At 52.6% G+C, this 24,690-nt stretch overlaps 2 protein-coding genes and 1 long non-coding RNA gene across 6 annotated transcripts; 2 read left to right on the forward strand and 1 right to left on the reverse strand.

The window, feature by feature from the left end:
* The first annotated feature begins 458 nt into the window (after positions 1-458).
* MYCBPAP (MYCBP associated protein) lies at positions 459-12,170 on the forward strand. Its single transcript, XM_012578574.5, has 19 exons — positions 459-624; positions 1,237-1,361; positions 2,275-2,422; positions 2,524-2,627; positions 3,114-3,288; positions 3,614-3,729; positions 4,407-4,557; positions 4,738-4,853; positions 5,531-5,631; positions 6,272-6,383; positions 6,724-6,913; positions 7,433-7,620; positions 8,172-8,318; positions 8,490-8,771; positions 9,579-9,700; positions 10,440-10,555; positions 11,021-11,142; positions 11,398-11,547; positions 12,019-12,170. The coding sequence occupies exons 1-19, from the start codon at positions 474-476 to the stop codon at positions 12,082-12,084; spliced, it is 2,682 nt and encodes an 893-aa protein (XP_012434028.5). The 5' UTR covers positions 459-473; the 3' UTR covers positions 12,085-12,170.
* LOC115497696 (uncharacterized) lies at positions 10,471-16,410 on the reverse strand. The gene is made up of 3 exons (XR_012058631.1): positions 16,094-16,410; positions 13,482-13,577; positions 10,471-10,594 (listed from the first exon to the last, which is right to left on the reverse strand). It is a non-coding gene; the product is annotated as an uncharacterized lncRNA (long non-coding RNA).
* EPN3 (epsin 3) lies at positions 15,399-24,656 on the forward strand. 4 transcript variants are annotated; one of them, XM_030287729.4, is made up of 10 exons: positions 15,403-15,683; positions 18,169-18,824; positions 19,182-19,300; positions 20,871-20,954; positions 21,234-21,341; positions 21,434-21,518; positions 21,760-22,071; positions 22,938-23,036; positions 23,401-23,622; positions 23,731-24,656. In XM_030287729.4, the coding sequence occupies exons 2-10, from the start codon at positions 18,254-18,256 to the stop codon at positions 24,048-24,050; spliced, it is 1,920 nt and encodes a 639-aa protein (XP_030143589.4). In that variant the 5' UTR covers positions 15,403-15,683; positions 18,169-18,253; the 3' UTR covers positions 24,051-24,656. The 4 variants fall into 4 exon arrangements, with proteins under 4 accessions (XP_030143590.4, XP_030143591.4, XP_030143589.4 ...); XM_030287730.4 differs by lacking the exon at positions 22,938-23,036 and having other exon boundaries at positions 15,399-15,683; XM_030287731.4 differs by lacking the exon at positions 21,760-22,071 and having other exon boundaries at positions 15,400-15,683.
* The last annotated feature ends 34 nt before the right edge of the window (positions 24,657-24,690 follow it).

Genomic DNA, 24,690 nt, shown 5'->3' on the forward strand with positions numbered 1-24,690 from the left:
GATATCCCGGTATCCCGGAGCCCCAGCATTCCCGATATCCCGGTGTCCCGGAGCCCCACCATTCCCGGTATCCCGGTGTCCCGGAGCCCCAGCATTCCCGACATTCCGGTATCCCGGAGCCCCACCATTCCCGGTATCCCGGTATCCCGGAGCCCCAGCATTCCCGATATTCCGGTGTCCCGGAGCCCCAGCATTCCCGATATTCCAGTGTCCCGGAGCCCCAGCATTCCCGATATCCCGGTGTCCCGGTGCCCCAGCATTCCCGATATTCCGGTGTCCCGGAGCCCCAGCATTCCCGATATTCCGGTATCCCGGAGCCCCAGCATTCCCGATATCCCGGTGTCCCGGTGTCCCAGCATTCCCGATATCCCGGTGTCCCGGAGCCCCAGCATTCCCGATATCCCGGTGTCCCGGTGTCCCACCATTCCCGACATTCCGGTGTCCCGTTGTCCCGTGTCCCAGCCGCGCGGCGCATGCGCACGGGGAGCGGTGCCGCGCCGCGCCAGCAGGGGGCGCTGCCCGGGCCTGTCGCGGCCCTATCGCGGCCTTGTCGCGACAGGCGGCGCCGCTGCCGGGACATGGCGGCGCGGCGGGGCCGTGCGGCCCAGAACCGGACTCCTCCTGGTACGGCTCGGCAGCAGGGCCGGACCAGCCCCTTCCCGCGGTGGAGGCGGCCAGAACCAGCCCCTTCCCTTCCCTTGCCCGGCCTGCCCTCACTGTGAATTTGGGGTTTTGTGTAAAGGAGCGGGAAGGGCCCGGGGGTGAGGGGAGCAGCCCCCGGTGGGGTCCCCTGAGCTCGGCCGGGCCCGCGGGTGATGCAGGAGCTGCCCCGCAGCCGGCTCGGCCTGGGTTGGTGTTCCAGAGCTGCTCTGCCGCTGAAATCCAGGGCTGGTTACCCGAGCCCTGCACAGGGAATCTGTGTGCTTGGAGCTGGAAACTCCTCAGGAATGTCTTGTTCCACCTGCAGGGATCTGTCTTTATTTGCATTTGTCTTACCGTTGTCTTCCATCTGAATAAAGTGTGAGACACTTCACTCCTACTTGACCCACTTTGGTCTTTGCAGCTTCTCAGAGGTTCATTTTTTTCAATTACAAGAGATGCTGAATTTAATTGTTTGTTGCAACCTTGAAGAGAAATAATCCCAAAACATAGTTCAGCTGGAAAATCATTAACCAGCCTGAGAGGAATATGGTGCTTCCTTGGGAGACTGAAGAAGTCTCTTCATCTGTTTTTCAGGCAGGAAGGAAAAGACTTTTGAACAGTCCTCTTCAACTATTCTAGAAGAGCCTGAGCCTGTTCCGTATGTTCTGAAAGGAAAGGACATCCAGGCACTTGAAATTAAGGTGGAGGACCTGGAGAAAGTATGTATGAGTATTTTTACTGCTAGAAACAGCTGCCTTAACTGACACTCTCCTTTTGGGTGTTTAGCAGAGGGTGCTGCCCATTTACATAAGCCAAAACTTACTCCAGCAGGTGAGTTTTCCTGCCATTCTGTCTGTCAGGATTTTTATAATGATAAAATGCCAGCTCATCAGGTTTAGTTGCTAAAAGTAAAGGATTATAAGTGCCTATACAGTCCTTTCAAATGGAAGCATAAGTCGTCTGCCTCTTCAAAATTACATCTTCAACTTTCTGATCTAATAAGACTTGTAAGTCGTTTCGTAGCTCTCATGACTTTCCTTGCAAAGCTCAGATCATAGTGTGTGAGTGGAAGCATTTGAGTGACACAGCAGCAGGAATCTCTTCTGCAAAGTGATATAAAACTCTCATTTTTTCCCCCCTGTTATAAAGCAAGATCCAGAGGAGTGAGATAGTAACTAAGTTGGTATCTGCACAGCTATGCAAGGTGTCTTGTAGAGGAAGAATCATAGAAGATTTGGCTTGGAAAGAACCTTAAAACTCATCTATTTCCACCCCCCCTGCCATGGGCAGAGACACCTTCCACTATTCCAGGTTGTTCCAATCCCTCAATCCAGCCTGGCCTTGGACACTTCCAGGGATGGCACAGCCACAGCTTCTCTGGGCACCCTGTGCCAGGCCCTCACTACCTTCACAGGGAAGAATTTTTCTAAGATAATCTAAACCTGTTCTTTACTTGGAGTCCATTCCTTCCTTGTCCTGTTGTTACATGTCTGTGTGCAAAGTCCCTCTCCAGGACTCGCAGGACCCTTGCAGGAAGTGTACTGACATGACTACTGTGCATATCCTGCGAGTCTCAGATGGAATAAAGGTGAGTCAGGGTGTACCTAATTGCACTGTGTTTATTTCCTTAAGCTGCATGCTCCACGCCTCGCCTGTGATGCTGGGAGAATTCTAGTTCGGAAGAATTACCTTGTCCGAAAACACCGACCCAAGGAGGTGGCACATCTCGTGGCACATCCTCTTCCCCCCAGGGCACCTAGGGGACCACTGACTTTTCCTGGTAGGATTCAACTTCACTTCTTGCCTCTGGGTTTTGATTTTGCTAAGCCAAACTTTAGTGACCTGGCTCTGGGCTTGGGTATTTTTATATGTGTGTTGTAGGATCAAGACAGTTTGATGATGGCTGTGAAGAGATCCTCCCTCATCATATTTTGGGAAGTCTCCAGGAGTTTAGGATGGAAGCCTTGGCCAGAAGAAACACTCAGGTTGGTTTGTAGAGTTAGGAAAATGGTGCTGCACAGCACTTTTCCAGAGGCAGAGTGTGGTGCCTGCAGTACCTTTGGTGCTTTCCAGCACCTATGAGGAGCAGGGCAGGCCTGAGGTGTGGTTTTCCCAGCCTCATCACACTCTGGGGGAGGGTTTGCCTTTGGAGAAACTGCACCAGCAGGTTTATATCCTGTTGTAGTCCAGGACCAGGTCACAGAGGGAACAATTACACCGGCTTCCTCTTCCATGTGTACCCTGCTGATGGTTTCAGAGAAGAGCTGGTGTTGAAATGCCATTGCTGGAGTGTCATTACTCAGATAAATATTTCCATTGTATCTTAGTGTGTCTCTACTGCCCTAGTTTCCTTCCTCTCAGATTGCTGATGTAACAGTGCTGTCGGTCTGAAGAATTCTTCCCTCCTTCCCTCTCCCATTCCTGTTTTGGTGTGCATGGAGAGGTTCATTTAATGTTTCATTTCTCATCAGCTAGCAGATGCTATTAAGGTTCCTCATCCAGATGTTACTGCCGCAGCTTTAGAAGAGGAACACGGAGGAGAGAAGAAAGAAAAGGCACGTCAGGCCCACCTACTAGAGCACAAAGCTTTCCAGAACTGGAGGCATCAGATGGCAATCAGGAAAAAGCAGGAGAAACACCTAGGAGGTGAGAGAAGCTAAGGAGGTCTAAGGAGAATTCTGTGAAATTCTGTGTGCAGGTGGAAAAATTTGATGTCCCCAAACCGCAGCCGTCGTTGCCAACCAGGGTTAATCCTACTGCCATTGCAGTCTAATTCCATGTTCTCAGAGCTCCCACACTGCTCATGCTGTTGGCTCTGGATGTGGTGGAAAGGTGAGCTGGTGGCTCTAGCTGGGGAGAGGGAGGTGGATTTGGCAGGGAACAGTGTAAGTGGGTTACAGGTGAACCATAACAGTGGCAAAGGGTGTGCCCAGAAGTGCAGCACCAATGATGTGACGTTTTTTATTTATAGAAATTCTTCACAGGCCAGAGAATGAATTGCTGATGAACATGTCAGACAATTACAGGCAAATCCAGGAAGAACGTGACCTCATTGACCGGAGTCTCCCTGCCCTGTTTCCTGGAAAGGTGAGAGCCCCACTTCCTGTGTGTCCTGACTGTGCTGCTCTTGCGACACAGCGCAGACACTGCTCCAAGTGAGTCTCTGAAGTGCTGTCAGGAGGTGTTTATCAAAGCCACTCTGAATCCCTCAGCTTGGTGTCTGAGCAGAGCTTTCGGGGACACGAAAAATAAAAACTGAATTGTGCTGTGCGTACCAGTCAGGGGAAAGTGGTGATGAGCAAGTGGCATTTCTTGTTTCTCACCAAAGACTGTTGTGACCTGGGAAGTGCCATGGGCACGTGTCACAATTGCTGTTCCAGGGGCAGAAAGGTTGATAGCTTCAGGCTTGGATTTTAGTGATTGCCATGGAGAAAAGGGCATGGGTAAGGCAGGAGGGTTATGGGAGTATTGTGTTAAAATTCTTTTTTCACATTTATAGCACTATCAAAGAATTTGCATTTGTTTGAGGCTTTATTTTAATATCATTCAACTTTCATGTGCACTAGATAGAAGAGAGTTCTTTTGTCTTTGACAGCAGCCTGATAGAAATTTCGCTTGCTCTGCAGAAATGGATAATTCATAGACTTTTAAAATGCTCAAATAGTCAGGGTTAGGCCTCTTTTTAGCTTCAAGTGCCTCTGAAAATAGCAGGTATCTGCATAACTATCCACAACAATCAGTGGGAGCCTTTTTTCCCACCCTAGGGATACCGAGTGGGAAGCGAGTTCTGGAGCCTTCCTGAGCAAATTGGGGATGAACTCACCGGGCTGACCGTGACCCTGACCCGGACAGAGTGTGGGCACCCAGAACCACTCACTCATGTGGGGAAACCCCCAACTGTCCAGAGGGAAACAGGTAAGGGAACACTGCAGAGAGGTGATTCCAAAGAAACGGGGCACAAGTGTGGAGGAAGCAGCTCCTTCCCTGCTGAGCCTCCTCTTTAAAACACTGCAAGGCCAAAGTTTGGCAGAGAATGCAATTTGATTAGGCATGTGGGTGTGTAGAGAGTGAGCTCTTGTATGGGTATTGCCACAGGTCTGAAGCCTCCGAAGAGGATTCCTTGCCACCTAAACTGGGATAAGAGTCTTTTCCTGAAACATCGACAGCAGGAGCTAAAACCTCTCCTAGAGGAGCTGGGCTTCCATAAGCCGGTGAGAGGAACAAGGACATTCTTGTCAGATGCTGTAGAGTAACAAAATTACCAGGAGTTGGATTGAAAAAAGCGTTAGGAAACTAAAACTTGGTCCCACGGTGCTTTTCATGGAAGTTCCTGCATTTTCAAAGGGCCACACCTATGAAAGAGTTGTCTGACCTCCTGAAATGTTGCATGGAGTGGTCTAGGGGCCTCAGAATAGGATGCCAGCCCAGCAGCATGCAGCTTCCAGGACCTAGGCAAAGAAGAATCTGCCAAGTACTGGTGCAGGACTTTTTAATGCTGTGGGGCAGAGGGAAGAGATCTTTACCCATGTGGAAGACACACTCTGAAATAAACTCCTGAAGGCAGATGGCCCCTCCTCCTACAAACAGAACAAACATCACATTTTTTTGTCTTTGAAACCTGTCTCTGAGGATGACAAACATGTGAAGGACATTTTCTCTGTGCATCATTGCTAGTGGGGGGTGGAATTATTTAGGATTCTTGGGAATCTCAGAATTGGTTCTTTTCCTGTGTCCCTTGAGCCTTTTTCAGATGCCTCTAAAAACCATTGTAGGAGCAAGAAATCACAACTTCACTTTACTTGGCTAAGTTAGTGCATTTGTCTGGTGTTTTAATGTCCTTTCTATGTAGAAAAGCAACTGTGAGTTGGTAATTTCTGTGTATGTCCAGGATCTGGAAGGACTGGAGGTGATTGGGAAAGGACAGCCTTTCACATCTGTCTCAGCCGAGGCTTTTCTACATACCAACATTTCTGAAGAAATTGAAACCCTGTAAGTTCTACTTTGTGGCATACTTTGTGGCAAAATAAAGAATTTTGGTGTGCACTACCAGTCTGTGAGGATATCCTTAGCTGTTCTTATCCAGAATGAAGACAAATCTCCACTGGGACACAATAAAAAGGCATATTCTTATATTATAATCACCAGATCTAGGAGCCTTTGTGCCTTGGGGCCTTGTGTCTAAGGAGCAAGAATCAGAGAAGAGTTTTGTTGAGGCTCTTCCTCCAGTCTCCACTCTTTGTGGCTTCAGAGCTTAGATCAGGCTGGGTGGGATTCTACTCTCAATCACCTCCATTTGATTGTCTTTTTCCACCCTTCCATCATTACTTTCCTAGTTTTCCCTGTCTTGTCCATCTGTTACAGGCACAGCCTGAGGGCCTCTTGTCCTTTTTCAGTCATGTAATTCAGACAGGTCTCATTCTTTAATATAATGGCTGTCCTGTCCTCCTTGCCAGCATCATGTAGCTAGATGGGTTCACCACATCTGCAGGGCTCTGTCCCTAAACAGATTAGTGTGTGAGAAAATATGAAATGGAATTATTTCTTACAGGGTCTTGTAAATCACCCCTGGTTCTCCCCTCTCTGGAAGTGAATTTCACTCCATGAAAATGCTGGCTTTTGTTTTCTTTAGCAGTGACCCCGTAGGTGACTTCTTCACTGCAGTTCCAGAAGCTGAAAGAGTTCCATCTTTAATTTTCTGTGGCCAGCCTGCTCGTTGGATCAAGGGCATCACTGCTTGCAGGGTAATTGTGAGATTTTAATTGTTTAGTCAAGCTAAGCCTATCTGAGCTCCCAAGTCACAGTTGTACAATACGTGTCACTCCAAGGCCACAGAATGGGGGATTTATTCTGTATATAATAGAGTATCCCTGTGTTTGCTTCAGAGTGATCTAGGAACACAGGGGCTGTGGTTGTGGTGTGCAGTTCAGATTCCCAGGCTTTCTCTGGATAGAGGCCACTTCTTTGGACCTGCCTTACAAGTTTTCCTACAAAGGCTCAGCCCCTTATTTGAGCTGTGACTTCATGCAGGATAAATCCTACCAGACAGAGTAGAAATTGTTATCTTTTTCCTCTTCCTTGTAGAAGGAAATTGGTATTGCTGCCCGGCTCACCTTTGAGACTCTGGCTAGTGAGAAGGCTGAAAGCTTCCTGACAGTGATCAATGATGGCAGAGCTGCCATTTGGTACAACTGGATGAGGCTTCCTCAGCAGATCCCCTCCAGAGAAGTCAAGGGGAGGAGAGTGCCCTGTTTTTACTTTGATACCAGACCAGGTATGAGACCTGCTGGTCTCCAAGACCTTTGTACCTCAAGCACAGAGCAGGAATTTGGGAGTTACCCTGGATGTGGAGTCTGACTAATGGCAGAGCACTGCTGGGTAATTTCTCTTGAGGAAGCCACCCTGGGTGTCAGAGCTGACTCACCCCAAAAGAGCTGTGCAAGGCAGATCCCTCTCCTGGAACTTAAAGGAAAGGAGGTTGCTTCTGCTCTGAGTGTAAATGGGTGGAATATTGAGAAGTGAATAATTTTCTGGTGGCAAACAGGTCATAATCTTCTGGAGAGAAAACTGAGCTTGCTGTAGGAGAGTGCAATGGGAATAATGCCAGTTCAGGAACATAAGGGATTGAGAGTAAATCTGGAAGGAGAATGATAGCTGGATGAAGTGTGATAGCCAGCTAAACTATGGGGAAAGAGTCTCCTAGAAAGATAAGGACACTTGGGATGGTGTTGGAAAAGGGTCAGGCTAACCAGGTGGTTTCTTGCTCACCAATGCATTTTCTCTCTTATTTCAGGTGTAATTTTGCCTGGAGAAACTCGGAGGTTTTCTTTCATTTTCAAGTCAGAGAGAGCAGGCATTTTCAGTGAGCCCTGGGAATTTAGGACACATCCTCTGTTATTAGGAGGAGCTCTGCTTCAGGTGACCCTTTGGGGAATTGCTGTGTATGAGGATAAATTTGCTGACTTCAGAGAGAAATTGGAGGTAACCAAGCATGTAGCTGGGTAACTGAGCTTTGAACTTTATATGCAAATAGAGGATAAGGGTGGGAGTGGACAACATGGTATTTTTATTGTTGTGCAATTACTGCTGAGAGTGAGATTTACAGAATGTCTGCACATACTTGAGCAGGTTTGCTAAATGAAATGAGGAACTCTGCAGTCTATTGTAATGTTGTTACTAAAGACATGACTGTCTCCTAAAGTGTTCACACTGGTCCTTTAAAGAATGAAATTTCTGTTGGTAATTAATTTCATTAGTTATTTAGTGGGAAGTAGTGTACTGCTGTACACTATTATAGCAGTTAAGGTATAAATTGAAAATTACACTATGCTTTGAAAAGTATAGTTTGGGGGCAGGATTTGTAGAGTTTATTTGAAAAGCTGTTGGAAGTATTGCTCTGCTCAGCGGGGTTTGCAGTTGTTCATGTCCTTAAAACTCAGTATAATGAATAGTGGGTTACAGGTGGGACTGAGTTTGTGTGTTTGCATATGGAATGAGGACTCACACATGCTGTTCCTGTTGTGGTGCCTCAGAGCGAGCTGGCTGCTCGAGAAGGTGCTTCTATAGTCAAAGACATCCTGAATGAACTTCTTGACCAAGTTGGGACGCCTGAGCGCACCCCATCTCCTGTGGATGCCTATGTCACAGAGGAAGAGCTGTTCCACAGGAAAAATCCCCAGGTGAGGATTGCTGCTGTATGGACTGCACAACTGAAATAAGTGGGGAGGGCAGATCCATGGGGCTGCTAATCCTGTATTCTGCAGCTGGCAGAGTCTGTTGTGGAGGCTTTAACAGTTGGGTTTGAAGAGGGAAGGTGCAGCTCACGTTTACCTTTCCTCCCATTGTTACAGTTGCATTATCAGCATCAAGTGGTAAAACAGCTGCATAAACTATGGAGACAGCACCTGCCTGTGCCTTCAGTCTTGGAGGAGGAAGAGCCCTTGGACCAGAGGAGCACTGCAGAGGACATGGAGTACCAGGACAGCACCTTGGAGACTCCCTCTGCCTGGAGCAGCACCACTGAGCTCCCGTGTGGGAAGTACACATCAGAGGAGGCTCCAAGGGAAAGGAGCACTGAGAAGGAAGAAGCAGGTCCTTCAGGATGGAACCTTTCCCTCGAGGACCTTAAACAGGTGGTCACCTCTGTTCCCACAAGCTGATGGGCTGTTAATTCCCCTACAAACAGTATGCTCACACTGCCCCAGTGGAGCACACCTAAGGGCTGCTGCCAATATGGTGGGAGTTTGTGAGATTTACAAGATTTACTTTTAGGATGTGTGTTTGCTCTGCTGACCACACCCTCAGTGATCTTGTAAAGAGATTCCCGAGAGAGACTTTGTGGGCTGTTGTGCGAAGAAGAAAAGAGAAGCACACAATATAATAGATATTTTAAGCTCTTCCTCCATTAGCTTTTGTCATCCCAGGACTGAATGTGGAGGCAGGCTGGGTTTACAGCCTGCTGTGTCTCCCCCAAGGGCTCTTCTCCTTTGAGAGTCCTTCCTATTCATCAGAGAACTAAGGGAGCACTCATGACAAGCTGTGGATGATGTACAGACCTCCTTAGATTAAAGCAAGAGTGCTTTGGATTCTGACAACGATTTTTCTGTAGTGCTCTCTTGGAAATGTCTCTGTTGTTTTTATAACTAAGCTTTACTAGGGAGCCTTCTAGCTTGATAGAATCTCTGTTTCCCAGAACACCTGAAGTTGCAAAGGGGCTTAATATCGGTCTGATGAGGGAATCTGGGTTTGTTCTGCAGATCTTGGGTACCTTGGCCATATCCTCGGTGTGTAGGAAGCCCCATTTGGGTGTGTAAGTGCCCAGTGCAGCCTGGTTTCAGATTAGTGTCCAGGAAGAGAGCTGTGGGCTGCTCCACTGAGCTCAGGGACTGAGAATAAAGACTGAGAAGTGTTTCACAGCCCCTGTGAATTTTCTCTCGCAGGCTATAATGTCAATCTCCGGGGAAGAGCAGCAGGAAGAAGCACTGACCCAACTCAATAAGGCAGCTCTGGAGCTGTGTGTTGAACAGAGGCCAACTCAGTCAGACCTGCTGTATCCACTCTGGTGGGTTTCCTTTGCAAGGAAAAGCTTGTGGAAACACCGTGTGATCAACAGCCTCAGAAAACTCTCTTGCAAGTGTTGTCCTCAGAGTGCACATAATTATATGAGGTCTAGAAGTCATCTTTACACCCTGGTTTTTTATAGCTTAATTGTAGCAGCTGTCTAGGACCCAAATGCCTTTTTTTCTTTTTTTTTTTTTTTTTTTCTAGGGATAAGTTTAGACTATTAAATGCATGTAATTTTGGAGAGTGTACAAGATTATTTCTGGCAAGATTATTCCAGACTGTATTTATGAAACCTTTGGGTATTTTCTGTACCCTTTTACTCAGATAACTGTCTCCTCCCTCATACAGTCTCTCTGTTCTTTGCTCAGGCTTTCAGACTGTAAATAATATCAACAGCTTTGAGTTGCTTCTAAATTAAAAGGACGCAGGTTCCTCTTGGTAAACACAGAGCAGGTTGATATAACAACATGTGTCATGTTGAGGAGCAGACCTAGTTTCACAGTAATATTTATGGGTTCCTGGGAGCCTGCTGATTTGCAAACCATTGAGACCTTGGAGGTCTCTAATGTGAGGAAAGCAGTTTAGCATCCCCCTGCACAGATGTTTAGACAGTGGGTGCTGTTTTGTTGGTTTAGTTGCACAGGAGAGCTGTCAGCCATAAGGTGCCTTCACTTCTGGGCACAAACAAGGTGGCAGTTGCTGCACCATCTCCCTTCTGATCTTGATCATTTTCTCAGCCTCCAGCTGTGGCGTAGAGCAGTTGATGACTTGGTGAGTTGTTCTCTGAGGCTGAGATCCGTGCTTGGTTTGACTAAGAAGGACACCTATGTAGAAGCTGTTCCAGAGGAAACAGGTAAATGGTGGTTTTAGCACAGCAGCTGCCTTCTGTGGGCTGTTGGAAATACAAAAAACATGATGAATTTGAACTGAAATGTCAATTTCAACATGTCTCCCTGAGGAAGAAGCATCAGGAAGAAAACTGGCTGATTGTGTGACATTAACAATACTAATTAGGATCTGTGGTTTGGCATCAGTAAAAAAACACCCCAACAAAAAAAGCCTTTTAATTCAGCTAGGTTTAGCCATGGTTTTCACACAGACTGACCCAGAAAATACTGCTTCAATGACACCTCCTCATTCCTTATTTAAACAAAGAAGTCTTCAAGTCTATTGTTTTTCAGTGCAGTACATCTCAGATTAATAAAAAGAGGAGAATATACTGCAAAAGTAACACATCCCCACTGTGCTACTGCAGTGGGATGGACTTTCTGGATGTGTGGATGCTTTTGGTTAATTGAAATCCTTTTTTTTTTTGTAGAGGAAGTAAAGCAAGGAGGAGGAAAAAAAGGAGGAAAGGAAGACAAAATAGCTAGTAAGAAAGAAGAGAAAATGGATAAAGAAGGCAAAAAAAGTAGAGGGACATCAGGGAAAGAGAAAGCGGTAGGTGTTGGGATGCCTGGTGAGCCCTGAGTGCTGGAGACAGTGTGATCATCCTGAGGTTGTGTATCCTGAGTTTGAGCTGATTTCCAACCCAGTGAGAGAGGTGCTGCTGCTGGGAGATGCATCTTGAAGCAGTCTGAGCAGTGTCATGACCTACGTCCCTTTTCCCCTTGGTCTTTTCCTGATTAGGATCATTCAGGCAGCAAAAAGCTGAAAGCAAAAGATGAGAAGCAACTATCTTCCATTTCTGTGCAGGACATGAAAGGGGGAGCAGAGTCCATGAAAGGAAGAGATGACAAGCAGAAGGTGAAAGAGGAAGCTGCAACTACAGATGGGGCAGAACCTGTTCAGGAGCAGGTGGACTCTATTTTACATGAAGCATATCAGGAAAAGCTCTACATTGAAGTAAGTCTGACCAAAGCTTGTGTCCTTGTCTTGGTTTTGTTCTTTTTTTGTAACGCACACTGAGGCTCAGGGGGAGAGGCAAGCATTTTGTTAAACTCAGAAAACTGGCAGACATATGTCCCTTGTGCTGCAGCAAGGTAAGTGTGAAATCCAAATGAATTTGTTTCAGCCTGGAATCTGTTAGCAGAAATTCAGCCATCACACAGCCACATGTGGGACTTCTATCTGGGATGTCTTTAGCATGGCTTGCAGACTCTGGAGGGATCAGCTGAATTAATTGTACTGCAGATAATGTTAAACACACTTCATAGCCAGGGAAGTTATTACCAGAGCTCTGTCAGCAGCAGGCTGCCACTTCTGTGTGCTTATGTGTGTGCCCATATGAAAATGTCAGAAACCATCTCTGCCAGTCTCAGCCTCAAGATTTCCTCGTGTGTTTTCACTGCAGCTGTCTTCTCTCAATTTCTGCAGGTTTACAGGCTGCTAAATTCAATGGTGAGTGAAATGGTGTCTTTATTTGAGGATCTGAAGCAGTAACATGCTCTGAAGTGGGAGTGAAGCCCTTTGTATGTAGAAATAGACTTGCTTTAAAAAAAATAAAATAAATAACCATATTTACAGAATGGAGTGGAGATTCTTCTTTCTGAAGTGATTCAGTGATTACAAATACCAGGCTGCCTCTTTTCTGACACACTGTGATGTGAGACTATTGCTAGATCATCTGTTACTGCTACAGATGATGCTTGCCAAGAAGAGACAAGGCAAGAAGTATTACCACCTCAGAAAACATTTAGACTGGAAAATACTGGTATTTCTGCTACAGGAGAATTTAAAAGTGACATTGAACATGAGGTATATTTTTAATGTCTTGATTGTGCTTTGGACTTGCTGACAGGAGGCTTCTCTGAGGCATTCTGCATCCCAGTAAAAACTCTCCCAAGGGGTGTGCCACCCTGCCTGGTTTTGCACTCACAGATTTCCTTCTTGTGCTGATCTTGCCATCTCTTTCCACTGAGCTCCAGGTATCCATGCCCCATTCTGAGCCAGGTTTTGCCAAGACTAATGTCTCTTAAATGAGTGAAATTTGTGCTATAGAAGTTGTGAGCCACGGTAAGTCCTCATGATAGAGCCACCCCTCCTGTCTGTCCATCTGCCTGTGTGTCTGGGCTCATCAGCATTTTCCCTGTGTGTGCATCACTGCTGGAATAGGGCTTTTTGTGGAGGCATCCAGGCCTGAGCGTGGCACACTGGACTTGGAGGATCATTAACTGGGGATGGAGATCCAGCTAGAACTCTTAGGCAGCAGATGCCTATCCATGCTCAGCATTGCTCAGTCATGGGTTCAGTGGCTCCAGGTGTGTCCCTTGGGCACGTGCCCCTGTCCCTGGGCTGGCACACGGCTTGCAGCTGCACCTGTAGTGTGAAATGACTGCTCCTTCTGCTGAATTGGTGTCTTCTGCTTTCTCCTCTTAACTCCTGTGCTGTCTCTGGGGAGAGGATCTGTTTTTCCCCTTGGCTCCCAGCAGTACCATGGCAAAGAACAGCTTGTTTTTTTCACTGGCCAGGTGAGTCTCCTCATCTTTTGAGATATTTTCTCTTAGTGGGGTGTGGGGAAGGATTTTGGGTTCTATAGCAGCAGGAGCCTCCTCTGGCTTAGTGGGCACAGACCCATAAAGGGAATGTCTCTGCTCAGCATTCCTGGATTGAGAATTTCAGCAACATTTTGAGAATTAGGGGGAAAAAGGCCTGAAGTTGGGGTGTGTCTCACAGGCTCTGACAATAGCTCCTGCCTTCCTGGAGATGATTATCAGCTTTGTGAATGTGCCCAACTCAAACTGTTCAAGCCATCTGTTTCTAGGAGAGAGGGAGTCTGCATGTTCTAGAGGACATGTGATTGTTGAAGAGGCAGGAATCCTTTTATTTGGTAGTTTTACCTTAAAGGAAGGCAAAGCCCATCCATGTCTCCATGGATCCATATCTTCAGTCCTATTGAAACCAGGCTCCATGTGTTCATCTACCCACAGGAAAATCTGTTAATACAACACGGGTAGATGAAAGTTTGACATCAGTCACGTACAATGGAAGAATGTCCTGTGCTGGCATCTTCCCTTCCAGGGGGGAGACTGGTAGCAGAGGGCAGGTGGGCAGAGGGCAGTCTAATTGTGAATTAGACTATTCACAAACCTGTGAATAGTCTAATTTCTTGTTGTAATTTTTGTCATAATTATTGCCAGTGCCTCTTCCAGCCTTGGACAAGACTGTCCTCAGAGAACAAGGTACAAGGAGCATTCAGGAAGGGATGTGCTGGGCCAACAACTGTGGTATTTTACTCTCTCTCTGGCTGTTGCAGCTTTTTGTGAGCCAGCTGCCTTTTTTTTTTTTTTTTGCATTGATTTGTGGAAGTAACAGAACAGGAACTGCAGTGGAATTAGAGGTGGCTTGCACAAAGTAGCTTTAGAAACACACACCTCTTATTTACAGGCCTAGTGTGAGATATGGGCTCTATCCTTAGTAAGGAGACCCTCAGGGCTGTCAGCCCTGCACTCTGCAGGATACTGTAAGGCTGAATACTTGCAGCCAGGCAAGGAAATTATTCCTTCTCCTCTCCCAAGCGTGGGCATTATTTGTATTAGTGTTAATAATTTGTGTTGTGTTTGCTAAATAACCAAGGTGAGCAACCTTCCTGGCCTTGGGAGTTGCATTCCAAACCCATCATGTGAGTGGGGCCTGGAGACACCATCACCACCAGAGAGAACGGGAAGAGGGGGAATTGCAGGAAAATGCTGCAAGCAGAAGATGACAGTACATTTCCAATGGCAGAGGGGGTCTGGGTGAGCAGCCAGGCTCTGCTGAGGGCAAGCAGTGGGTCCTATACCCATGGTGGGGTTTTGGGTCCCCCAGCAAAGAAACTCCACATTTGTACAGCTCCAAAAACACTTCCAGGGGTGTTTTGCCCATGGAGAGGTTCACTTTGCTCATAAAAAATCCCTGCCTGCAGAAAGGCAAGCTGTCTGCCTTACCATCTGACACAGTGAAGCAGGAGGTTGGGAATGAGGAAGGGAAAGCTTGGAGCTTGGGCTGCCATGAAGAATGCCTGTCACTTCCCGAGCTGGGATGTTCTCTGGGCTGACCTGCAGAGGGGTTGGATGCTGGATATGCCCTTTTCCCACACTGCAGCTGGGAGTGGGACTGGATGCTTATTCAGCCTGCACGGCCAGAGCCTGTTGGGAATGTCAGGCTGCTGAGATCTGCAAAGCCCCCAGAGGCACATGGCCTCCCCCAGACCTAAGGCAGGACCCTGGGGCAAGATGGGTCTGGGCTCAGCACTTTGTGTGGCTGGTGGAAGCAGCAGCAGGAAGGCACAACCCCCCTCCCCGCCCAGAATGTCTCAGCACCCCTGAGATGTTTTCCATCATGAAAAATGTCAATGATATTAAAAAGATTATATATATCCATAATACTTGAAGGGCTGTCAGTGATTAAAATGGAAGGCAGAGGCCGAGAGAGAGGGGGTGGCATTGAAATGATGAGAGACATGACTTATTTTGTCATGTCATCTGATGCCTCTCTCTCTCTCCCCCCAGCCAGGCTCCGGGAGCTGTTCAGAGCAGGGGAAGAACCCGCTCCAAATTTAGATCCTAGCAAAAGGAAAAAAATAAAAAAAAATTAAAGAACCCAAATTGCGAGCGTGGCCTTGGGTAACAGAGGGGGAGCTGCGTGGTGGGGAGGGTCGGAGCTTCTTCCGCGCCCGGGGACGTGGATTTCTGTCTAAAAATAATGCGGGGGGAGGAGGGGGAAAAAAAAAAAAAAACAGGAATAGAGGCGCGCAGGCAGCAGCGAGCAGCGGCTGGCTGGGCTGGCTGCCAGAGAAAGGGGCAGTGACTGAGCATTTACAGCATCCCCGCCTCCCGCATGCGGCGGAGCCGGGGCTCCGCATCCCCCGCGGCCGGTACCGCACCGCGCTGCGCCGCAGCGCACCGGGGGCGGGCCGGAGCGCCTGTGCCGCTGCCCGGGCGGCCCCGAAGGGAAGGGGTTAAGCCGGGAGCAGCCCCGGGACCTGCCCAGCCAGCCCGGCAACTCGCAGCAGGAGCGGGCGGCCGCCTCCAGCCGCGCTCACCGGCGGCGGCACCGCGCAGGTAACCGGGGCGGGCTGCGCGCTCCGGGTCCGCGCGGCGCTGGGGGGAGGAGGAGGAGGAGGAGGAAGGTTCTGGAGGCTGGAGCACCGCGGGCTGCGGGGGATGCCGGGCCGGGGGTGCCGGGACAGCTCCCGGGCCGGGCTCGGGCCCCGCTGCGCTGCGGAGCCGTTCCCTCCGCTCCCCCATGGCGGCCGCTGCTCCTCCCAGCCTTGCACCTGATTAAGGATGGAGCTGTAAATCCCCCTCCCGGCCCCGCTCCCCTCGCCGGTCCCTTTTGCCCCCTCGCATCCCCCCCATCCCTACGCTGTCCGTTCCTCCTCCTCGCCCCCCGCAGCCCCCGCAGCTCCCGCAGCCCCTGCCCCGGCCCGCCGGCCACGGGGACCTGGCCCCGCAGGCGTGTCCTTCTCCACCTGGCCACTCTTGGTCAAGGTCACTGCAGTAATTCCATATGAGCTGCTGGGTGCTGCCGCCTTATCTCCCACACGGCTTCTGTTTCACTCCCTTTATATTCCAGGGACGTGGAGGGGGGGGGGGGGATGATATTGTGTTTGATAAACCCGCAGCTCTAAGCCCCGCTGGCAGCTCCAGCCCTGATTACGTTCTTCTCATCCCTGCCCCAGCCCATGCTTCCCATCTCTTTCCATTTAGACTTCCCAGGCCATCTCATGGTGGGCAAAGTCCAGCTGGGGTCAGATTTCTGGCCAGGATGAGCAATGCCGGGAGCCTGTCACTGGACCTTGGCGTTTGTCCAGCTAGGAAACCTGTTGGAGGCAGAAGGAACCATCCTGCCTCCTCCTCGGACTGCCACCGTACTTGCTGGTGCTTTCCAGGCTGGTGGCACCTTTGGAGAACGTGGCTTTATCTCCACCTGGGTGTTGGTGGAAAGCAGAGCACGGAGCCAAGTCCTGGAGGACTTTGCTGTGTTGCTGCCCTTGTCCTGGAGGCGTTTCAGTGCCAGGCGGGCTGACAGCACCAGGGGCTGTCCCGCTGGATCCAAAGGCCGCGCTGACAGGCTGCATTGCGAAAGGGAATCCGTGCAGGGAACCGGCTGGAGAGAAACTCGGTCTGCCCGCGAGCGTGGTGGTGCCAGGCTCCTCTCTGACTCACGGGAGCTGTTGCTGGCGGAGCTGTGGGGCGCCTGGCTGCTGGCCCACAGGAGCAGGAGGTGCCGGACTGGTTGCACGGGTTGTGTGGGACCGTGGTGGGTGCTGTGCATGGCTTGTGGGCACATCAGCGTGGCTCTGGCCCAGCTCCAGTGGCATGGAGTGGTATCCTGAGCTAGGAGAAGGCTGGATATGGTACAACAGCTGCAGTCCAGGGAGGTACTGGAACCCAAGGTGGGTGATGAAATGGACGCTGATAACTGCTGTCTGCAGACTGCTGTGTGGGGGAGATATTCCTCTGCTCACATGTGTTATCTTAGATGGGGGAAAAATTGCCAGTGAGTTTTGTCACAGCTGCAGTGAGGGCTCTGGGAGCAGCTCAGCTCCCCAGTCCTGCCGTGTAGCCCTGCTGAGGGCAAGGCAGCACCAGGCAGCCTCTGCCTCTCCCTCCCCTTGACAAAATGAGGGTGAACAGTATCTTCTCACCATGCAGGGAGAAGGTGAGGATTTAGGAGCAGCTTGGAGCAGGGCACAGAGTTGTGATGGGCTCATATGAGGACAGGTCCAGACTGCCCCACGTCACTGCGTCTGTGTCAGTGGGGCACACCCCAAGGACAGGCATTGCCTGTGGGGAGGTACCAGGGCAGCTCCTGGCCATGCCAACCCCTGCAGCCCCTGTGTCTAGGCCCAGAGGAGGCTCAGACAGCTTGGGGTTTTGGTGAGAGGGGCATTATCCATCCTGCTGGCTAACCTGGCACTGGCTGTTAGCACCCTGAATTTGCCAGCCTCTCGCAGGAACAAAATTACCGAATTTGCTGGGAAAACCTGCCTGAGCAGCTGCCAGCACTAGTGAGTTGTTACAGGCTCTGACTCATGACAAGGGTTTGGGTTTGCATGATGCAGCCTTGGCAGCACTGAGAGCCTTGGGCTGACAACTGGGACAAGCAGGGCTGCGTGCAGCTGCAGGTAGTGCATCTGGCTGTACAGGGGAACTCCTGGCTGCACAAGGGCTGGGAGGGTCTGAAATCAGCTTTGCCAGGACGGTGGAGCTGAGGCAGACAGGATCTGGAGGAGGGAGCTGCTATTTTCAGATGATTACTTTTAGAAGCAGAAGTGCAGGGTAGAATCTCCAAATGTTGTTGAATCCAGAGTCAAAACTTGTGGTGGTTTGGCAATTCTGGGTATCACTTGCCATGAGATTTCTTTTCCCCTTGAGCATCCTGTGTGTCTGAGTTGGTGAGTCATGGCAGCCTGGCAGGGTGCATCTGATGCCCCTATGATGTTCACATCCACCTTGAGAAATGTCCCTGGTCCAGCTGAGGACTCTGGGGGTGGTGCTTGGGGTGATGCTGAGATCTCTGTGTCGCTGTTCCCTGCTGCAGGTGCTGCTGAGGCTGTGGCCGTGCTCACTCATCCCTTCTCCCCTGTTCCTGCCTGCCACCAGCAGGCCTCCAGCACCACACAGCCATGACAACCTCGGCGCTGCGTCGGCAGGTGAAGAACATCGTGCACAACTACTCAGAGGCAGAGATCAAGGTGCGGGAGGCCACCTCCAATGACCCCTGGGGTCCTCCTAGCTCCCTGATGTCAGAGATCGCCGACCTCACCTTCAACACGGTGGCTTTCGCCGAGGTCATGGGCATGATCTGGCGGCGGCTGAACGACAGCGGCAAGAACTGGCGTCACGTCTACAAAGCCCTCACCCTCCTGGACTACCTCATCAAAACCGGCTCCGAGAAGGTGACCCACCAGTGCCGGGAGAACCTCTACACCATCCAGACGCTGAAGGACTTCCAGTACGTGGACCGTGACGGCAAGGACCAGGGCATCAACATCCGGGAGAAGGTGAAGCAGGTGATGGCGCTGCTGAAGGACGAGGAGCGGCTGAAGCAGGAGCGGGCGCACGCGCTGCAGACCAAGGAGCGCATGGCCCTGGAGGGCATGGGCAGCGGCAGCCACCAGGTCCCCTACGGCCGCCGGGCATCGCCCTACGGTGAAGATTACAGCCGGGCACGGGGCTCACCCTCCTCGTTCAACTGTGAGTGTTGCTGGCGGCCCACTCAAGCTCTCTCAGGGGAGGCAGGTGTTGCGTTTGGTTTGCACCTGCTCGGTGCCTGTCATTCTTCTGCATCTTTTGGGATGGTGGTGGTGAAGCCCATCCTGCACCACAGGGCAGAGATTTGGCTGGGCCAGTGGTGGACCCCAGCAGCAGTGGCAGCTGGTGGGGCTTCCAGCCCTAAACTCATGGCTTGTTGGAAGTAGGGAGCTCTGATGTGTGGCTACATCTCCTGGGGAGCCTGGGCATTGGGACGGAAGCGTGGAAACTGCTGATGTGCTTCCCAAAATACCTCAGTCCTGATGCCACTCCTTCCCCTTTTCCTCTTTTATTTCCCAGCATCATCCTCATCCCCACGGTTTGCCTCTGACCTGGAGCAAGCGCGGCCCCAGACGACAGGAGAGGAGGAGCTGCAGCTGCAGCTGGCACTGGCCATGAGTCGGGAGGAGGCAGAGAAGGTAGAGTGGCCCTGCCTGTCCTGGGGCATGGGGCATCTCCCTGTACCTTGCCTTATCTGTGAACACAGTGGATCAGTTCCCTGGGAAGAGGCAGGATTTTGGGGGCTCCCTGAGGCTGGTGCATGTACCTGCAACTGTACCAGGCTGCTCTCATTGTGTCTGGCATCCAAAATCACCAGCGGGCAGATGGAGGCATGGCTGCCCCTGCACCCTGTTCTCACATTAGAGGACAGCACCAGGCTGGGATCTGTCCAGCCTCCCAGACCCCAGGGTGAACTTGGGGGGTCTTCTGGATTTACCCCAAAGCCCATCCCCCAGCCTGGCTGCCCTCCTTTGCCAAGGACTTTTGGTCTAAGCTCCCCCATTCCTCTTGCCTACCCACAGAGGTTTTTGGAGGCAAAGCCTTGCCCAGCAGTTTGTGTGGGTGCAGGGCCAGCAGCATGCCCCGGGCTGGGGGCTCACTGCACATCAGCACTCCCTCCCACTGTCTGGTCCTTCCAAACTGGGCTAGAAGGAGCACTGAGAAACAGCTCCAAGAGGAATCAAGCAAGTGAGATGTTGTGCCCAGTGTGAAGCCACTTCAAGCTGTCCCTTCTCCTGTCTGCTGGCCTCTTTTCCACCAAGAATGGATAATTTGCTCACCAGCAACCAGCTAGCACGGCGTGCATGAGCCTGTGGGTACAGCCAGCACACAAAGTCAGAGGCTGGACCAGTGGGCATCCCCTGGAGCTGGCACCCAGCACCATGAGCTCAGTACTGCCAGGGCAAGGGATGTGCTCTGGAGATGGTGCTTGTTGCTGCCAGTCTTTCCTGTCCGATGGAGGCTCTTTTGGAGGCAGAGCAGGGTGTATATCACAATAATTTTGGCCTGGAATTTGGGTGTTTATAGCCTCCTCACACTGCTCCAGTGAGCACTGTAGAAACACTCTCTGGAAAGTGTTGCCTTTTTCTTAGAGTCCCTCTGGGCTGCACAGTCATGTGCACACGTTTATGGGTGTCGACACACGTACACCTGCATCAGGGTAGCCATTCCCAGCCCCCATGAGAACCCACACGGCTGGAAAAGTGTCATGGGGCAGTGATCAGGGCCACCATGGTGCTACAGGGACAGCCTCTCCCCAAAGTCTTCTCAGGTCTAGGTGTATGGCTGGCAGGAATCCCAAACTGAGGGCGGTCAGTGTCACAAACCATCTTCCCCAGCAGGCTGCCAGGGCAAGAGGATGCCTTACTCATCTCCTCTCCTTCACTGACTGCATCAGGGTCCCCAAAAACCTCCCAAGGGAGATGCTGACTGCCTAATTTAGGGTCATCCCCGCCTTAATACAGCGGCAGGTGATGGGATGGGGGAAGGAGCTGGGCAGGGACTGCAGGGAACCTGGGCAGGAGCTGGTTAGAGAGCCCAGGGACACCGGGCTGGGGGTCTGCAGCAAGGCCAGCTGGATGGGCACAGATGCTTTGCAGGCAGGCAAGGGGCCGCTGGAATGGCGGTGGCAAGGAGAGGGACAACCTCCAAAGCAGGTTTGCGAGCTGAGGGCAAGCTGAAATGTCACCCAATTTCCTCTGTTGCCAGAAGCCACTTCCTCCACTTTCCAGTACAGATGAAGAAAGGCAATTGCAGCTCGCGCTCGCGCTGAGCAAAGAGGAGCACGAGAAGGTACCTGTGTCCTGCAGTCCTGGCGCTCCGCTCTCCTTGCACTCGGTCTTCTCTCCGTGGCACCAGAGCCCAGAACATCAGCTCGCTCTGGTGCCCGCTTTGCTTTCGCTGCTCCGGGCTGTCTGCTGAGTGCTCTCCTGGGGGGCTCGGTCCTGGAGGAGCTGTCTGCTCACATGCTGGGACTTTTTGGGTGGCAGCTCCTGTGCTGGGTGTGTCTCCTGGAGAAGGTGCTGGCTGCAGGGTTCCTGAGCTCACGGGGCCCATCCCTTGTCCCCACAGGAAGTGAGGACCTGGCAAGGGGAGAACTCCCTGCAGCAGAGACCTGTGGAGGAGACTGCCCCAGGCAGGGACGAAGAGCAAGAAGAAGATAAGATGAAGAAAAGCCAGGTACAGCACTGGAGGCTGGGTAGCCACACAGGGGTGATCTTGCAGGTCTGCCCCAGGCTCCTCTCACCTCTTTATTCCCTTCCTGTCTGCAGTCCTCTATTCTGGAGCTGGCAGATATATTCGGGCCGGCGCCAGCCCCCTCCAGCCACACATCTGCTGACCCATGGGATATGCCAGGTGAGGACAACTTGCAGGCTGCCAAAATTTGGGACAGTGGCAGAAAGTTGTCCCTTGCCTCTGTTCCTCCCCAGGAGCTCAATGATGAGATCCTCTGCCTTCTTCTCCCTCTGGTGCCTACTCCATTACACTCCTAGGTGGTACTGCTGGAAGCCATGGTCTCCTGGCAACATACCCACTGCTCAGAATTCCTCTGTGCTCTGCATTGTTCCCTTCTCCCAGAGTGTCCCTTTTTTTCCAGATATGAAACCCAAAGCGGAGCCAGTGGCCTCTGCCTGGACCGGTGCAGCAGATCCCTGGGTGCCAGTCCCAGACCCTGGTGGGGAGCCCCTCTCCCAGGCGAGCGTCTCATCCCAGCAAACCTCTGCTGGGCCCTGGGACTTTCCCCCCAGCACCACTGCAGCCTCTGACCCCTGGGGGAAGGCACCGATGTCTTCTGGCTTCCCTCCTGCAGACCCCTGGGGAACAGCATCCCCCCCAGCCCCCCAGGGCTCCAGTTCTACACCAGCTCCTGACCCTTGGGCTGCTGTGCCTGAGCAGCCTCCAACCCCTGGTAAGAGGCTCAAGGGACCTTTTGGCTTTGCTGAGGATTGAGGACAGCCTTGACCATCACTGCCCTCCTGCAAGTGGGCATCTCTGGGTTCTCCCCCCTTCCTCCTTCAACCAGCTCCCCAAGCACCCCTTCCTTACCCTCCTGACCCTCAGCAGGATCTCAGCTCACCCCTCAGCATCCTGAGGACTTCAAGGAACTTTTAGGCTTTATCTTTGTACAGAATAGGCTGCTTTAATTAACACGGCAGTTAATAGAGCCATCCCATGGGAGCACATGGGAGCCCCACACCCCTCCAGCAGCGGGGTGATGCTGTGTCCCATTAGTGATACCTGTTTGCTCAGCCCAGGTGACCCCTGTACACCCTGCCAGGACTAGACAGGACCGTTGCTCGTCGCAGGTGCCATGTTGCAGATGGGGCAACAGTTGTAGGAGCAGCCTGTGTTTCAAAGCTCAGCGCCACTTTCGGTTCCTCCTGGGTGTTTTCTCTAGCCCCATGCAGGTCCTGCATATGTTGCCCCCAGTTTTGGTCCCTGGTGGGGGTTGCAGAACCTGGTCTGGGGGCCAGTACTTGTACCTGCAGACCTGTCCCCTCCACTTGTCCCTGCTGGGGCTGGGAAAGGGACCTGATTGTTAAGGGGTAATGGCTGCAAGCAGTAGGGATGTCTTGGTCTGCAGTGATCCAATGATCTAGCTCATCTAAGCCTTCCCTAGTTCACATTCCTGACTCCCAACCCTATGCCTCGCACTGCATCCCCTCTTCTCTGTCTCCTTGCAGGCAGCCACCCCTGCCTCTCTCCTGCCCTTCCATCTCCTGCCTCCCACCTCCCTGCTTGCTCCCCTCCTTGAGTGTCCCCTCTTCCCCCCAGCTCCAGGGGGGAATGCTTTTGACCCGTTTGCAAAGCCGCCCGAGCCGCCGGAGCAGGAGCCCTCGCAGCCGCCCTCGGCCAAGTCCAGCAGCCCCGTGGGTAAGAGCTGGGAGTGGGCAGGGGCTGAGCTGTCCCTGCCTGGGCAGGGAGGCCGTTCTAGGGCTGACCAGGCTGTGTGTAGTTGCTTGCTGGTGTGGCCAAATCTTGTTTCCACGGGCACGTGCTGTGGCCTCAGTCTGCCCCGTAGCTGAGGGAGCAGCCCAAGTCTCTGTGTGCATCTGTGTCCTTAACTCTGCTGTCTCCCGTGGTGGCTTGGGGGATACTTGGGCAGGCCATGGTGCAGGCTCAGCCCCACTGTGTCATGCTGTGACCTGTGTTGTCAGCCTCCCTGTGCAGTGACAAGGGAGAATGCTGTCACTCTTGGTGTCTCCCAACTCGTGTGTCTCATCTCCCTCCATCTCAGAGCCTGACCCCTTTGGAGACCTGTTCCCCAGCACCAGGCAGGATGGGGCAAAGAGCTTTGACCTTGCCAACCTGGCTGACTCCCTGCCTGAATGCGGCAAGGATCGGAAGGACTGTAAAACCCCCGAGGCCTTCCTTGGGCCTGCCGCCTCCTCCCTGGTCAACCTGGACTCCCTGGTCGCACCTACTCCGGCCTCCAAGACCCGCAACCCCTTTCTCTCGGGTAGGTGCCGCAGGGCTGCTGGCCAGGGGCTTCCCTACGCTGGGCGGGGGAGAAGACGTGCTGGAGGTGGCTTGGCTGTCCTGACATGTCCCATCTTGTCCTTGCCAGGTCTGAGCACGCCGTCCCCCACCAACCCCTTCAGCCTCTCCGAGCAGCCCAAGCCCACGCTGAACCAGATGCGGACCAGCTCGCCGGTGCCCGGCCTGCCCACCGGCCACGCCGCCAACTCCATGACCTACAGCGCATCGCTGCCGCTGCCCCTCAGCAGCGTCCCCGCTGCCACCGCTGCCCTCCCCGCCTCCGCCAGTGCCTTTCCTCAGGCTGGCACCTTCCCCGAACTCCCCAGCACCTTGCCGCAGCCTTTACTGCCGCTGAGCGGCCCCCCGGCCCCGCCGTCCGCGCCCGGGGGGCTCAACCCCTTCCTCTGAACCTTCCTCTGGACATCTGGACATGTGGACCCCCTCCCCAGCTGTTACAACCCCTCCGATCTTTCCTTCCACCGAGACTTGGGGGTTTGCTAAGCTGCACGGGAGGGTGCCCCCACGCAGCCCCCTCCCCATGCCCACTATGGGGGCAGCCAGCATGAGCCCCCGTGCTTGACGGGCAGCAGGGCCCCTTCCCTCGGTGTGGGGGGCACGGTGGGGCTGGCTGGGGGCAGCCAGCATGAGCTCCGGTGCGTGCCGGGCAGGAGGGAGCCCCTTCCTCCGTGAGGGGCCGTGGCGGAGGCCTTACGAAGGGGCTGTGGTGCGGAGCTCCGCTCAGTGGGCCGGGCGGCTGCACAGCCTGCGGATGGACCCCGGCGTGGTTGGGCTTTGCCCCAGACCCACGGCGATCTGGGGCAGCGCGGGGCCGGGGCTGGAAACCGCGCGGGCGTTCGCCCTCCCTCGGCTGCTCCCCCTCATCCCCGTCCCGCCGCCACCGCCCCGCGCCCGCCGCTGGGCGCCGCTCCCGGGGCGGGGGCAGCGGTGCTTGGGGCGCTGCGATGGCGGCGGCGGCGGGAGCCCGTGCGACAATAAACTGCACTGAGCAACCCAGTGTACGCCTGCGAGTGCCCCGTGCGACGAGAGG

Source organism: Taeniopygia guttata, chromosome 18, assembly GCF_048771995.1.
Source record: "Taeniopygia guttata chromosome 18, bTaeGut7.mat, whole genome shotgun sequence".
NCBI lineage: Eukaryota > Metazoa > Chordata > Aves > Passeriformes > Estrildidae > Taeniopygia > Taeniopygia guttata.

Bases quoted from the DNA above. Each gene is read 5' to 3' on its own strand.
- EPN3 (XM_030287729.4), top strand. From the start codon at position 18,254: ATGACAACCTCGGCGCTGCGTCGGCAGGTGAAGAACATCGTGCACAAC. The intron at 21,519-21,759 runs GTGAGGACAACT...CTTTTTTTCCAG, and splicing joins TGACCCATGGGATATGCCAG to ATATGAAACCCAAAGCGGAG. The intron at 22,072-22,937 runs GTAAGAGGCTCA...TCTTCCCCCCAG, and splicing joins TGAGCAGCCTCCAACCCCTG to CTCCAGGGGGGAATGCTTTT.
- MYCBPAP (XM_012578574.5), top strand. From the start codon at position 474: ATGCGCACGGGGAGCGGTGCCGCGCCGCGCCAGCAGGGGGCGCTGCCC. The intron at 8,772-9,578 runs GTGGTCACCTCT...TTTCTCTCGCAG, and splicing joins CCCTCGAGGACCTTAAACAG to GCTATAATGTCAATCTCCGG. The intron at 9,701-10,439 runs GTGGGTTTCCTT...TCATTTTCTCAG, and splicing joins GACCTGCTGTATCCACTCTG to CCTCCAGCTGTGGCGTAGAG.